Source organism: Furipterus horrens, unplaced genomic scaffold (genome assembly GCF_987537825.1).
Source record: "Furipterus horrens unplaced genomic scaffold, mFurHor1.1.pri manual_scaffold_5, whole genome shotgun sequence".
Lineage (NCBI taxonomy): Eukaryota > Metazoa > Chordata > Mammalia > Chiroptera > Furipteridae > Furipterus > Furipterus horrens.
The window spans coordinates 135,147,231-135,163,117 of NW_028327175.1; the positions used below are offsets into that span (position 1 = coordinate 135,147,231).

The window sequence follows — 15,887 nt, forward strand, 5'->3', positions numbered from 1 at the left end:
AGTTACGCTTACTTCCATCATCATCCCAACCCCCTTCCTTTTCATTATCACATTTAATCATCAAACTAGCCTTATGGGGAATGTCAGAGGTGGTCGTCGGCAGCCGTCCGTCTCGAGAGACGATGGTGTAGCTTCTTAAGAGTCTATCTGCACTGCCGAGAATGGCTGTGCAGTCCGACTCGGGAGTGACACGGTATCTGTCTCCTCCCGTGTTAAATCGACATCTTGCGATGTCGCTGGAGTGTTCTCTCCAGTGAAGCTGAAGCTACAGAGCCTGGGCAGGGTGATATGGAGGGTCTGCTGTTGCCCATGCAGCAGACCCCCCCTCTCTTCGCAGCTGAAGGGTCCAAGGGAAAGACGGAGTCAATACAGCTTGGCTTCAGGTGCGCCGCAGGAGTTGCCGGTGTTGACTACAACGTCAAACCGCCTTAGGGACTCCGGCTCCGGATTTTCTGTCGGGGTTTACTCCCTTAGCCTTTCCCCTGAAGAGGTATGCCGCAAGGCAGCGGAGGTTTTTTGGAGTCAGAGTTTTCCTTCTCTGATGTGCCCTGACTGGAAGATCGAACCAGCGACACTTAGCTCGCAGGCCGACGCTCAATCCACTGAGCCAAACCAGCCAGGGCTGTCAGAGGTGGTACTCCTCCCATTTTACTGGTGAGAAAACTGAGGCTCGGGGTATGGACGGAAAACACAACTCAGATCTTCTGAACCCAGCTTGGTGCAGTGCCCTTCCCACTGCCACACACTGCCTCTCCTAGCGTCCCTGAAAGGAGGTACAAAGGGGGCAGATCTCCTAGTTCGTGGCTCTATTATAGCACTGATCACAGAAGCCAGGCACTCTGCCAGGTGCTCCTCTCTTCCCTTATCTCAGTAAGTTTCACTACCACCCAAGAAATAAATGTTATTAACCCCACTTTACAGATGAAGAAAGTAACATTTAAAGTCCAACAGACACACATTCAAGGACCTACTGCTAGGAAGTGGTCAGTATTCACCACCAGTTGGTCTAACTCAAAGCCCAGACTCTTCCTGCTCCATTACATTGCTCTTGTGTGTTTATTTTCACCAGGTGGACTGGGACTGAGACTGTTTCACATGTATGCCTGGTCTGTAGCAGGCTCTAGGTAAATGTTGGTTCATAGAATTATTATTCCCAACAGAGCAAAGGAGGCTATCTCATACAGATAGAAGTTACAATTCAACCAGAACATATAATAATCATGAAACTTTAGCTTAATGAAACATAGCTTCAAAGTATATAAAGCAAAACTGATTCAAAGGGAAAAAGAGAAAAAATTAACCACCCCACAGTCAAGGTAGATTTAATACACCTCTATCAGAAATGAACAAAGTAAGTAAACCAGTGATTCTTAAACTTTCTTGTCTTAGAACCCCTTACATTCTTAAAAAATATCGAGGTTTTCAGATTAAAGACCTTTTGTTTTTATGGGTTTACACCTATCAATACCACGTTTAAAATTAACACTGAGAAAAATTTTATTTATTACTGTATTTAAAATAAAAATAAACCCATTATATATCAACATAACTAATTTTGTGAAAAATAATTATATTTTACAAAACAAAATAGTGAGAAAAGTGGCGTTGTTTTACATTTTTACAAATCCCTTTCATGTCTGGCTTAACAGGAAACAGATTCCCATATCTCCTTCTGCATTCAACGTGTTGTTACATGTTGTTTTGGTTAAAAATATGTGAAGAAATTGTGGCCTCACAGAGAAATGTAGTTAAAAAGGAAAATACTTTAATAGCCTTTCAGAGATTGTGGATATTCTTTGATACTGCCAAAAATATTGACATGTGGCAGTTCCTTAAATGTTGGTTGTAATGTAGAATCTGAATCCATATCAATAAACTTTTCTTACTCTGTTACCTTGAAATCCATTTGTCTATGTTGTACTTTGAGTGGGTCTTGGAATTACATACCATTTTGACCTTGTAGACTCTCTGAAAGGGACTTGGGGACCCTCAGGAGAATCCTGATCACACTTGGAGAACCACCGGAGTAGGCAATAAAAGAGTAGAAAACAACAGGATTTGATAACATAATTAACAAGTCTGAGTGACAGGGTATCTATATAGGACTTTGCTCACAACAAACCATGAATAAACATTCTTTTAAACAAACGGTCCCCTCTATTAGCTGGAGGAGGTGTGTGCCTGGACAGACTGCAGACACTCCGAGGAGGACAGATGCCCAGCATGCCAGGTGTTCCACCCAGCTTCCCAGGCGCTGGAACAGCTTCATCAGGAAGGAGGACCAGAGCCAGTATAACCAAATGGTCTGGCCCCAGAGGGAGAGCATCCCTGAATGAGTACCCCAGGTTACAGCCACCACCTGGGCACAATTCTTGTGAAGAGCTTCCCTCCTTGACCTCATCAGGATCCTGCCAAGGATCCCCAAGGCAGAGCTGGGTAAATACCACCCATCCTCCTCTTCCATTAGGCTTCCTGCCTGGTCCCTCTGCCCCTCAGAGCCCCTGAAGCTGGCAGGTACAGGCTCACACTGCTCTCGGAGCATCTGCAGTTCTAATATAGCCAGCAGCAGGGACAAGGCCTCCCTGTGTCCAGGCCAGGCACTGGAACTCCAAGGACAGCACAGGTGGTCAGCTGTCCAGGGAGCCGGCACCTTGTGCAACCACCTGGGGAGCTTCAACACACACACACACCCCAACCAGCCCAGTGCCCAAGGCCACACCTCCCCTGCAGTGCAGAAGCCTGGCCAACCTGAGGGCTGAGCTGGAGTGCAGAGAGCACGGATGCCTCTCTGTATATCCTCCTCAATTCCCTCTTCCCAGCTCCTGGAGGAGGTGCACTCTCCTCCCACTGCATTTCATACGCTGGGCTGGAATGTATTTTAGGGCAGAGTAGTTAAGCTCTGGCCTTTGGAGCCCAACACCTGGATTTGAATCCTGTTTCCTTCACCTATTAGCTATGTGACCAAGAACCAGTTACTTCACCTCTCTGAGGTCCCCATAGTCATTAAGCCTGCCTGCAAGCTCAGAGTCCAGACCTCCGGGTTGGATCTGGGCTCTGAATCCAGAACCAGGCCACCTGGATTCAAGTCCCCACACCAATGGTTACTTAACCTCTCTTAACCTCTTTCAGTACTGGTATCTGTAAAGCAGGGGTATTAATAGCGCCTACCCACCTTACAGCATTACTGTGTGGATTAAATGAGGTGATTTATACAATGTGCCCAGGACAGACTTGGCACACAGTAAGCACCCAGTAAGTATGAGCTATCACTAGAAATAGTAGTTGATAAGGTTGTAAAGTGCTGTGCAGTGTCTTTGGCACTTAGGAAGAACTCACTAAATAGTAGTTATGGTTATCTTCCCCCTCTCCAGTAGGTTATGATGTTCCTGGAAGTGCGGTTTGGGTCACATCCATCTCTGACTCCCCAGCAGCCAGCCCCGTGCCCAGCACCAAGCAAGAGCTCAAAAAAGGCTTGAGGGCTAAGGGGTAAAGAACTGCAGGGTGTGGGCAGCCAGGGGCCTCCTGCTGGGAGAAGGGAGAGCCGAGGTGTCAGGGGAGAGAAAACAGAGTGAAGGGAAAAGGTCCAGACGGAGAGATAAGCAAGTGGAGTGAGTGAGAAAAGGAACAGGGGAGGCTGTGGCGAAGAGAGATAAGGAGGAAGGATGGAGAAGGCAAGGGCGAGGGAAATGTTGAGAGAGGTAAGGGAACCTCGAGGAGAGAAGTGAGGCGAGACCCGGGCTTTGGCCACGGAGGCTGTGATGCGGAGAGGGACACGGGAGCCGGTGCTGGGCAGGAGGCAAGGGAGCCAGGTGGGAGGGGCCGATGGGACTCCACCCTGCCTCCCTGCAGCCTCGGGGCGGGGGACGGCGGCCGAAGATTGGCTGGGGCAGCGCAGAGGCCAGATCTGGAGTCCCGAGGTGGGAGGCGCCAGGATCACTCAGTGATCCCGGGAGGCGATCGGAGTCTGCCAGCCACTCTGACGACTTCGGCTGCAGCAGCTAGAGGGGAGCATCGTGGCTGCGGAAGCACGCGTGGCAGTTGGGGGCGCCGCACACCAGCCATGCGGGCGGCGGCGGGGGGCGCGCAGACGGCCGCGCTGGCGCTGCTGCTGGGGGCGCTGCACTGGGTGCCAGTGCACGGCCAGGAGTACGACTACTACGGCTGGCAGACCGAGCCGCTGCACGCACGCTCTTACTCCAAGCCACCGAAGTGCCTCGACATCCCCGCCGACCTGCCGCTCTGCCACACCGTGGGCTACAAGCGCATGCGGCTGCCCAATCTGCTGGAGCATGAAAGCCTGGCCGAGGTGAAGCAGCAGGCGAGCAGCTGGCTGCCGCTGCTGGCCAAGCGCTGCCACTCGGACACGCAGGTCTTCCTCTGCTCGCTCTTCGCGCCCGTCTGCCTCGACCAGCCCATCTACCCGTGCCGCTCGCTCTGCGAGGCCGTGCGCGCCGGGTGCGCGCCGCTCATGGAGGCCTACGGCTTCCCCTGGCCAGAGATGCTGCACTGCCACAAGTTCCCCCTGGACAACGACCTCTGCATCGCTGTGCAGTTCGGGCACCTGCCCGCCACCGCGCCTCCAGGTAGCGCCGCCACCGCCGTCCCCGTGCGCTCCGATGGCCCTGGGTACTGGGCCCCGGACAGATGCCGTTCTCCCATCCCCTGAGCACAGCTCTGAGAGCCCCACCCCCCAGAGGTGTCAACCCCTGTACACGCGCGCGTACACACACACACACACACACACACACACACACACGTACACCTTACTCGCTTAGCCTTAAGCACCCCGGGAATTGTCTCCCACAGCCTTCCAGCCTTCCCACCTCCCTGTGAACTGCCAAACTAGTGCCTCCCCGCGACTCTGGACATTCCCAGGGTTTCTCCCCATCCCAGTTCCGGTCTGAAAACCCTCCAGGCTTCCCTCTCCGTGCCCACCTTCCCAAGCTGCTGGAAACCCTGGGGTGGTGCCAATACTGTCGCCTCGCCCTAGGGCATCCTGATAAATGCCTTATTGCCTCTCTCAGCTGGCAGTCGCTAAACAGTGCCTTTCACCTCCCCCACAACCCTGGACCCCAAGCACTAAGGCAAGGAGCCCCACCTGGTTTGGGGACCTGGGGAAGGGAGGAGACTAAGGGAAGGGATAGAGTGAAAGACTCGGGGCTAAGTGCGCACCTGGGCTTTGATTTATATCTATCTCCCCATTTTCTGTTCCTGGAAACTCTAAATTTTCCCACTCTCTTCCCCAATCCTCCAGATTGGGAGACCTTGGGCACGTTTCAGTGCAGAAGAAAGAGCACATTGCCAGGCTCTGCCCCGTAGAGGAATTGCTTAACTTTGAGCATCGGTTTCCCCATCTGTAAAACAGAAGGAGGCCCCAGGTTCCTGAAACCTACGGCGTCCTAAGTGCTGCTTCCCACCTACCTCCCAAGTTCCATTACCCCTAATTCCTCCCTGGTCTGAGCCTCCCTTTCACTGTGCGTCCCCTTCCCTCTTCACTTGCTATGTGCCCAACTCCTTCCAGGCAGAGCTACCCCCAGCTGGCCCCAGACAGAAGGATAAACCTCGGCATTGAGTGGGAAAACTTTGCCTAGGCAGTTAATGTGAGAGGCTAAGGGGACTCTCACACTGGGACTGTAGGGAAAGGGCAGGTCTAACCTCACCCTCGCCACCCCCAGCCCTACACACCATGCTCTCTCCTGAGAGTCCAGGTTGGGTGGGGGCCCTGTGACTATGGAGTGTTGAGAGAAGGGACGTCCCCCATCCACGGTCTGAAAATGGGAGAAAGAACCAGCTCATAGTCCCCAGCAGCAGCAATCCCAGCTGGATCTTTTTCCAGTTTTCTTAGAGCCCAACCATTAACAGTCTGGGAGGCAGGGGAGTCCCGGGCTCCTGGGCCCTACTCTTGCATTCTTGCCCATTCAGCCCCTCTTTCTCCTGTGCTGGGGGACCCATCTGGAGACAGAGAGATAGGAGAGCAGAGGTCAGGTAGTGTGTGGTGGCCTTGGGACCAGAAGCAGCCTGAGTGTGGCCAACAGACAAACTCAGAATATCTCATATAAACAGTAAGAATGTTGGCTTCCTTTGAAAGCTCAGACATTCTAACCATGCTAAGGCTGCCCACTTTAGAGGGGTGGGCCCTCCTCTGGTACAGTCCTTGCCAGGTCTGGACCCTGTGTTCCTAGAAGGGCCCCACAAACACTCCGCCCCAGTACTAGCCTGGGAGCCACAAATCCTGAGTTCTCAACTCAGGTCTCACAGCTTTGCAGACTTGGGGAGCCACTCTGGGCCTCAGTTGCCTTTTCTTTAAAATAAACACCTACTTCCTAGGCTGAGGATTCAATGAGACAAAATTTAGAAGACCATGCACATCACGGCTGCTGCTGCCAGGGTCGTGGGCAGTTTTCTCCCTGCACAACCTTGTCTCTCACATTTGCAACCACTCAGTGAGCAGGTGGAGTTATCACTACCATCATCCCGTTTCCTGATGATGACATGGAGGCTGGGCCAGGGGCGGTGGCTCGTCAGTGGGTGAGCCTGCACCCTAAGTGGCTCTTTGGACTCTGGTCCCCACACCAACCTCCCTCAACCCCACCCTTGCTTCTCTCCTCAGTGACAAAGACCTGCGCCCAGTGTGAGATGGAGCACAGTGCCGATGGCCTCATGGAGCAGATGTGTTCCAGTGACTTTGGTGAGTGTGGGGCCCACGTACAAACACATATGCCCACACCCATCATTGTGAACTCAAACAGTTTTTGCCCCATGGACCCTTTTTAGGCTGTAATGATAACCATGAACACTCTGCCCAGAGAAATGCACCTCTTTTTTTACATAATCTCAGGGGCTTAAGGCCTCAGAAACCATCCCTGGCCACGGCTCCTGCAGCCCTCCCTTGGCACTGTCCACAGAGGGGTCCTGGAGGGGAGCAGGCTTAGCCCCGAGATGGATGGGGGCAGCAGGTGGGGAGAGATTGAGCCCCTTTGTCCCTGGGTGCCTCTGACAAGTACCCGATACACTCAGGCCAGAGGAGCTGCAGTCACCTGCCCCACAGCCCATCTCGGAGCCTCCCCGTTCCCTGGGCAGCTGAGCCCAGTCTAGTGGGGCCCTGGCTCCCGTGTGGACCACACAGCCCAGCTTGTAATCTTCGCCAAGTTGGCTCCTGTTTGTGTCTTGGCCTCCCTGCCTATAAAAGAGAGAGAGCAATGAAATCCTTACTTCAGCAGGTCTTTTATGTCACTAGTCTCTTTATAGCAAGGTGTGTGTGTACCCAAGAGAGAAAATGAGAAGAGGTAGGGGGAGAGGGAGAAAGAGAAGAGATTTTATAACAATTTCCTCCCCTGGGTGGAAAAGTTATTCTCTGACTTCTCTCTGGATGCTCCCCGAGATGGGGTGCAGAGGCCTGAAGAAGGGGGAGACTAGCCCAAGTGACTCCTCCCCAAGCCCAGGATTCCCTATTCCCACGTGTATTAGGTTCTCTGTGGTCAACTCAGAGTGCCCTGGACAGTCACTCTCGGTCCACTCTGGATCTCCAACCACATCTTCCACACTACCACACACACCACAAACCTGCTCTCATACACAAAACACACAGCACCACACACACACACACACACACACACACACACACACACTCCCACCAACACTGCAGTCTCACCCAGATTATAGTGGTGTGTTCGCACCGGCAACTGCTGGCTGTGTGCACTTCCCAACCTTGAGCTCAGTGATGCAGTGGGTCATAGTGGGGGTATATACCCCATGGAAACCAGGACATGCTACAGAGTAGCCCCCTCCCTGGAGCTGGCTGTTCAGACACTTACCAGTCCACATTCACACTATGTGTGCACAAATACACGCACACACAGACTCATACCCACCGATATACACTCCACACCATATACACACACAGCCAGAAATCCCATTCAGAAACATCCCCAGAGATCAGGAAGTCCAGCCTCCCTCCATCTCAAGGACCCCTCTCCACCAAACCCTCCAACTGATCACTGGACCTCCAAACTTTCTCTCCCTGGAGAGCTCAACCCCACTCCCTATCAAGAGTTCTCCACCATGCACTTCACGGGCTCTGGAGTCAGCCAGACCTCCCTTCTCCCAACACAGGCTCCAGAATTCGGGCAGCTCCCAACCTCTCCAAACCTTATCTCCCTCCACTGCCTGTACCTCCAGGAAGAAGCATGATACTGTGTGAAAATCCAGCACATGATAGGAGATCCATAAATATTAAAATGTCCATGTGGAAGCTCACCTCTCCAAGCCCCTGGCTGGAAGCCTCAGGCACAGGCTCCAGCTGTGGGACCACCTGCACCCTGAGCAAACCTGACCATTCTCATGCTGCCCTCTGTCCACCCCCCACACACAGTGGTCAAAATGCGCATCAAAGAGATCAAGATAGAGAATGGGGACCGGAAGCTGATTGGAGCCCAGAAAAAGAAGAAGCTGCTCAAGGCGGGCCCCCTGAAGCGCAAGGATACCAAGAGGCTGGTGCTGCACATGAAGAACGGCGCGGGCTGCCCCTGCCCGCAGCTGGACAGCCTGGCCGGCAGCTTCTTGGTCATGGGCCGCAAGGTGGAGGGGCAGCTGCTGCTCATGGCTGTCTACCGCTGGGACAAGAAGAATAAGGAGATGAAGTTCGCTGTCAAATTTATGTTCTCCTACCCCTGCTCCCTCTACTACCCCTTCTTCTATGGGGCAGCTGAGCCCCACTGAGGGGCTCCCCTCCCTGCCCCGCTGGCTGGCTGTGCCTTGCCCTCTCTTCCGGCCCCTGGGGCACGTTGTCATCTGCCCCATGACCTGGCCCTGAGTCCCAGCACAGGCCCTTGGGGATGGGCATGGAGCCCCAGACTGTCCTTGACCGAGGGGTTCTCTGGGGTGTCTGAGGGCTTCCTCTCTTTGAAGTAAGGCTTTCTCTTTTGGAGGGAAACTCCCAGGGTCTCAGAAAGTAGGCAGAGGGGGGACAGATGGAGGGAATGGAGGAGGGGCTGTCAGCAGCCCAGGTGGTTTCTGGAGTGGACTAAGGTTTCAGCTTCCCTCTGCTGGTGGTGGGGCCTCACCTTGGAGAGGGAAGTCTTGATATTATAATGGCTGAGCTACTTGGAGGATAGTTCTGCACCCCCACTTCCCCTTCGTGTGTCCTCTCATGGTCCCCAAAGGAAAGGCATTAGGGTCACAGTGCCCTCCAGCCACACCTCCTCACTGTCCCCATCTCTGTCAGTTCCCTTCCCCCTGGACTAGAGAGAAGCCCAGCCTAGACCTTCTCCCATAGTCTCGCTTCTTGAGTGGGATTCATTCCTCAGCCCCTGCGTGTCCCTTTTACCTTAACGACGAGTAAATTATTGCTACTGCTACAAGGCCACAGGTACTAAACTGATGAAGGTAGGGTTTGATTTTTAATTTCTTTTTTTTTTTTAAGTTTTTAATTAAATCAAAGAAAACAGTTGTTTTTGACCAGGTGATTTTCTTGTCAGGTGGTTCCCCAGAGGTAGGGAGAGGGAGGTTCAGAAGGGACTTTTAGAAAGAGACCCTTGTCATAACCCACAACCTGTCCACAGAGACACACTCAGGATGCCTGAAGAGCAATGTCCACATGTGTGTAGACCCCCTAAGAGCACACGACAAAGGTCACCCTTATCATCCCCACCACCAATGAGGAATGGAGATGACCACCTTTTGTCCCTGAGGAGGGACAGGGACACCAAATTCCCCAGCCTTCTCTTCCGGACAGAGGGCTTCCACATCCTGAAGAGTCTCCCCAGCCTGGGCAATGCCTGCTCCAGGGAGCCCAAGAAGCCTGGGCCACAGAGCTACTCGGGAGAGCCAGAGGCCTGAATAGGTCACGCTCAACCACACCTGTGCAATGGCCTGGCCTGTAGGAGATGACCCTGAAGAACAGTGGTCTCTCAGTGAAGCTCAGGCCCCACCCCACACCTGCAGGATCAGACTCTACAGCTTAACACATAAACCTGCCAGTCATCTAAGGAGCTTCTGTGAAACACTGGGCTCTAAAGCAAGTAAGTCTGAATCTCTGGAGGGTGTTCAGAAATCAGCATTTCTAGGTGCTCCCTGGGCTGGTTTACAGCCCAGGCTGAGAACCTCCGTCTAGGTCATCTAGATAAGCCAATTCTGTGGCAGGAGGAGGCCGAGGGGCTGAGGGCTCCTCAGGTTGGAAGGGGCTGCATGCAGGGAGGGGGCCAGCTCTGATGCCCGAGAGGGCTTCTTCAGTGAGCTCAGAGCAGATGCAGGCTGCTCCCCCGAAGTGGACGGGACAGGGAGGGGTCAGGCCATGAAATGGAGGCAACGGGCTGTTGCCTGTCAAATGTCCGGCTTTTGGAAGAGGTGGTGCCCGGAAAGAGTCCCAGGGTGGAGTGTCCATCAGCAGATACTGAGGGTCAGGGCAGATGTGCCCAGAGCAGGGAGCTGGGGACACCCCCAGAGGGGCTTTCCCACCAGTGAGGGTTCAGTGAAGGCCAGCTGCTCCTCAAAGACAATAGAGCCACGTGCTCTTGAGGTGGGAAAAGCCCTGGCTTCCACAGCTCTCAGAGGAGCATGTTGCCTCAGACAAGTGAGAAGAGCATACTTCGGCTGTGGGGCCAGGGTGAGCTGACAGGTGGTCTGACAGCCTGCCCATAAATCACCCCCCTGGGCCGTCAGGTGGCCTTGCCGCAGGTCAGGAGCAGCAGAGGCCTGCTTGTTCCTCCTCACCTCTGAGGAAGCCACTGCCACCCACCCTCGCCCAAAGCCCGCCCGGCCCACCTGGCTCCCTGAATCCGCCCCTTGTCTCCCAGCCTCCTACCCCGACCAAATGTTTACGGACACTTCTATGGTCAACCAGGACCAGGGATTATTTTTCCACTGAATCTACAGGACGGGGCCTCTCCTGGCTGGAGCACAATGCTGACCTCTGTCAGGTGCTGGCAGCCAGTGAGAGGGGCAGGCGGGAGAGGCTCCCTTAGCCCAGCCCAGGAAAGCACTTCTCACCCGCCCCCCACGAAGGGGTCAGGCCTGCTCCACACGCCAGTTCTGCCCCCCAACATCTGCTGTCAGACCCCCAGCAGTCTCTTCCCTGGGTCCAAGAAAAGTCCTCCCAGAGACCAGGGAGGCCCTGGAGCCCACCCTTCACTTCCTTCAGTCACAAGACACTCCCTCCCAGCTGGTCTGGAGACGGGCAGCTGATGCTGCCAGCGAGCATCTGGGCTGTGTATCGTGAATGATTGCATCTGACCGCGTGGAACAAAAACTCCAAGAAACAGTGGGGCTTTCCACGCGAGAGGTCGAGATGGGCAGCGGAAAGGTCCGTGTCCCAGGCTCATCCTGTCTTCCTGCTCCGCCTGGGGGTGGCTTTTGTGCTCATGGTTACAAGATGGTGCCTCCTCCTCCCAGCTTCTCAGCCATCAGGCCGCAAGGCGGGGGAGGGCTACCAGCAAAAGCAGTGTATCAGCTGTCCCTGGCCCTTTTGGAAACACTAATTCCCTAACAAATACCACCTGGTAGATTCCCACTTCTAGCTCACCAGTCAGAACGAAGTCACATGGCCACCCCTCATAGTAAGGGAGCAGAGGAAGTCAAGTGTTTCAGCAGGTACAAAATCAGCATTCTGATAAAAGACGGGGAGGATTTGGAGTAGGCTGCTAAGCCCTCAGAATCAGGCGAGAAGAGGCGGTAAAGCCCAGTTCTGGGTTCCAATCCTGTGACTTAGGGACCATGTGACATTGGGAACATGACCTGGCTGTAACATGGAGTAATGGCGTCTACTTCACAAGGCAGCTGAGTGCTGAGTGGGAAAATGTGTGCAAAGTGCCTGGAAACGATGCCCAGCATTTAGAAGACATTCATTAAATGCTAATTAGTATTTTTAACAACCAAAGGCCTTTGCCGAGGACAGTGCCTGCACATAATAGGTGCTCAATAAATCCCTAATTGACTTCTTAATCAACTAAGAAACCACTACTGACATGAAGGCAGAGAAAAGATAGGAATAGCTTACCTAAAAGCCAGAAGTGTCACTTTCAGATGGGGAATGGGACTGACATTTGGAATTTTGCTTCAGAAAATACATCCCCAGGTGGCGTGTAAGCCAACATAGAGAAGACACATACACCAGTAATCAGTAAGTGTCACTCCTAGGCTGGGTGGCAGGCACTACTCAACGTATTTTAACATTCTAATTTAAGCTTCCTAACAGCCCTTTGAGGTAAGTACTATCATTATCCCCATTTTACTGATGAGGTAGCTGAGGCTCAGTGAGGTTTAGGAACTTGTTGAAGGTCACACAGCTTGTTTGTGGTGGTGCTGCTAGGATTTGAGTCAAGGACAGGCTGGGGGGGTACAGGCAGCCAGGCTTCTGCCAACGCCCTGCCTCCCAGGCAGGTTTCTGGGCGCCCTGCTCCAATCCCACTCCAAGAGTCCTGACAGCGGCAGAGGAGCCAGCCTCAGACTGTGGTTTTTCTCCCGACTCCCAGAGCAGCCCACCCTGACCCCCACGCCCTTCTCAGCCCCATCAGCATCCAGCCTCTTGGGTCCCACAAAGGAAGCTCACATCCCACAACTGTTTAGTCGGCTGTAATCCCAGCTAAAGTTCACTCTTTGGGAAATACAACGTGGGGGGTGCTCGCTGCTGGAATGTGTGTGGCTGGGACCCAGTGTCCCAACCCAGACAGCAGGCTCTGCTGGGGCTGTGAAGAGACCAGGCAGCCAGGGGAATCCGGAGTCCCCAGCCCCCAGATGTGCCAGAGAATGGAATGTGCTGCTCTGGGTGTTAAAACAGACCCAGCCAAGGAAGGGCGGGGTGGGGAGGGGTGTTGCTGGGAGCTGGTGGAGTGGGGGAAGCTCCTGCCACAAGGCTTCCTCTGTTCCTCTGGAGGCTGAGCCCACGATATTAGGGCCAGGGGTGGGCAGGCCCCTCCTGTTAGCTCAGTGGCTCAGAAGCTCCAGGAGCTAGTAGGGGCAAGGCAGGACAGGAGAAGGTGACAGTCAGGAGTGCTGTTTTCCCAGTTTCTCTTATGAGGCATCTATGAGGACTCACATCCCAGCCCAGCAGCTTCCTGGCTATGTGACCTGGGGCAGATTACTCAACCTCCCCAGGGCCTCTATTCACCCATGGGTTAAATGGAATGAACAATAGAACCTAGCCTTGGGGACTCTCATAAAATGTCAATGATACTGTGCTCAGAACGATTGCCTGGCACAGGTGTCACCGTTATCTTAGGGCCACCAGTGGCAGGACAGAGTTCCGTGAGATGAGGGGATGAAGACAAAGCTTTGTCTGGCTTCAGCATCAAAGGTGATCACCAAGGACGACAAGGGTCCTAGAAAGCACAGCCAGGTCAAGGTCTGCCAGGACCACCAGAGGCTGTTCCCCACCACCCCCAAACCACAACACGATGGGCAGAACCCTTGGCCCAAGCCACAATGTGGGAGCTGGGGCCCGTCCCAGGGCTGCCTGGCAGGCACCGGCCGTCCCGCACCTGGCTCCTGCCCCTCCTCCCGGGTGCCTGAGAACTGGAAGGCATCTTTTAAACAGGCATCCAGCTCTGCAAAGGTCAGTCTGTCTTCCAGGCCACCGCCTGTTCAGCCCTCTCCAAGCTGTTGACCCCAGCCAGCCAACTGTAAGTCAGGCACGACCCAGTCCTGACCAACCCCTCCATGGTTTCATTTTCCTACTGGTATCTTTCCTTTCAGGTTGTCCATCCCTGGCCTGCTGTCCCTGAGGCCCTCACACACACACATGCAAGACAAGGAGGTGGCCCCCTAGCTTCCCTTCTGTGGGGCTCCCAACCTCCGATGACGGGAACCATGTCTCTCACGCCCCTGAATCCCCTGCCCTACGGGCTACTTGTGGTACAGTCGGGATTTCACCAATGAGGCGTTTACATTCCCCCCTCCCCAAAGAATGATATTGACTCTGCTTATTCCAACGATACTCTGGCTCTCTCTGAGATTCTTTCCTGAATAACAATCTAAGATTACTCTCCGGCATTAAAAAAAAAAAAATCGCTGTTCTAAGCCAGCCAGGGCAGAGTTGTTTTGTTCTCTCTGAGGACTGCCAGGATGACGGTAACGAGCTGGTACTAAGTGCCAGGCTCCATGCTCCAACCTCACATGCACCATCTCATCTGATTCTCACAGCGGCCTTACAAGGCTGATGTCACCATCATACCTATTTTACAGATGAGTAAAGCAGCGTAGACAAGCTCGGGGCAATGCCCCTATTGCAACTCTCACGGCATCCCGACAGCTGATGGACCAGGGCCCAGGATGGCGCCGGCCCACAGCAAGCGCCCCACCAGCACCACCAGGACACTCCCTGGCTAACGAGGCTCCATGCCTCCTGGTCCATCTAATGCCATGGGGAACACAGCCTCCTCAAATGGACACAGTGTTATCTCCACAGTGAGGCTGGACTGGGTGCTGACCGGCCATGACACACCCTCCCCAAGAAGCGCCTGCACAGCCCCTGCTGCCTCTTCCCTGGGCCTGTACTCTCACTCCCGTCTGCTTTTGCTTGAAGGCCCTGTTTTCCTTTCTACTCCTCCATCTCCACCATTCCTCTGGCCCACCAGACTGCTGAGGCTACTTTAATACCTTTTAAAGTGAACGTGCTTATTTGTAAACACTGCCAGGACAAGGTCCTAGCTGCTTCCCTGCCTCACAAGGCCGCCATGGAGCTGCTGGGGGCTTCCCAACACTAGGGGAAGTTCCTGAGCTTTGCAGAATCCCACCTAGACCGCAGCGTGCTGTGAGGACACCCTGGTACCTCCGTCCAGGTTGCACATGCAGGGAGCTGCCACCTACCCTCAGCTCCCGAAGGCAGGGTTTCACACTCCCTTCTTCACTGCCCCAGGCCAGAAGACATAGCTCACACCCAGCCCTGGACCGCCAAGTGCCATGCTGAGCCTTTCACAACCACTACTTAACTTCCCTGGACCTCAATTTCCTTACCTGTAGAATGGGAAGTATAGCGCCAGCCTCCTAGGGCCATCGTGAGGACTAAATACTCTGTGTAAAGCACTTACCACAGTGCTTGGCAGTCAGGAAACGCCCCACACCCCAGCTTTCAGAGAACTGCTTATACCCCCACCTCAGAGCCAATGCTCTTTCCAGCTGCCCCTTAGCCTTACAGAGGGCTGATCCTTTTTTGCTTGTTCAGAGGAATTAGCTAAAATCTTTTCATTCTAAAGCCTGAATTGCTTAGTTTACCAAATTCTGGTCCCAACCAACTCCAGCCCCCACAGTTTGGTCACAAGACAGAGCCTCAGTTCAATCCAACAAACAGGTGCTGAGCCATCCTGTGCAAGGCACAGCTTTCCTCCCCTGCCCCCAGCTCACACCCAGACCTGAGCCTCCATGCCCCAGCCAGGCGCCCTGTCCTGCAGGCACAGCCTGCGCCCCACACTTGGCCAGCGCTGGCGGGATCCGGCTTCCAGCTTTAGGGAGGGGGTGAGCACAAGGACCAGATCGAAAACATAAGCAGCATGAGGCCTTTTTATTGACAATTCTCCATATACACAGAAGTCCTTTAGTTCCTCTCCAGTATAAATAAAGCGCAGGGTACTTAACTCATCTCTGAACAAGACAAAGGAGCCTGAGGAAAGGGGGACACCAAGGCCTGCCTGGTTCCCCAGGGACTTGCACCTCACTGGCCTGGAGCAGGCCCCCGTCTTCCCAGCTCTAGCTAGACTGCTTGGCCCGGAGAGAAAGATGGCCTTGGATGGTCTTGGTCTCCCCGGCCTCCCTCCTGGGTCCCTGCTTAGGGTATAGAAACATCTCCACCTCCTCTGGGCTCTGAGTCCCAGGCAGCTCAGGACCCAGGGAAGCATCCTGGGGCAGGAGAAACCCCCATCCTCTCAGTTCATTCCCCATGCCCCATGTTCCCAGGAACC

General features: G+C 54.1%; 1 protein-coding gene across 1 annotated transcript; it reads left to right on the forward strand.

Annotated features, from left to right (window-relative positions):
* Positions 1 to 3,707: 3,707 nt before the first annotated feature.
* Positions 3,708 to 9,445, forward strand: SFRP5 (secreted frizzled related protein 5). The gene is made up of 3 exons (XM_090279230.1): positions 3,708 to 4,583; positions 6,611 to 6,688; positions 8,372 to 9,445. The coding sequence occupies exons 1-3, from the start codon at positions 4,061 to 4,063 to the stop codon at positions 8,716 to 8,718; spliced, it is 948 nt and encodes a 315-aa protein (XP_090135356.1). The 5' UTR covers positions 3,708 to 4,060; the 3' UTR covers positions 8,719 to 9,445.
* Positions 9,446 to 15,887: the final 6,442 nt, after the last annotated feature.

What these genes read in the sequence shown, in the direction of transcription:
- SFRP5 (XM_090279230.1), top strand. Translation starts at nt 4,061, where the DNA reads ATGCGGGCGGCGGCGGGGGGCGCGCAGACGGCCGCGCTGGCGCTGCTG. An exon ending in GCCCGCCACCGCGCCTCCAG is followed by an intron (nt 4,584 to 6,610) that starts GTAGCGCCGCCA and finishes TTCTCTCCTCAG; the next exon opens with TGACAAAGACCTGCGCCCAG. An exon ending in GATGTGTTCCAGTGACTTTG is followed by an intron (nt 6,689 to 8,371) that starts GTGAGTGTGGGG and finishes CCCCACACACAG; the next exon opens with TGGTCAAAATGCGCATCAAA.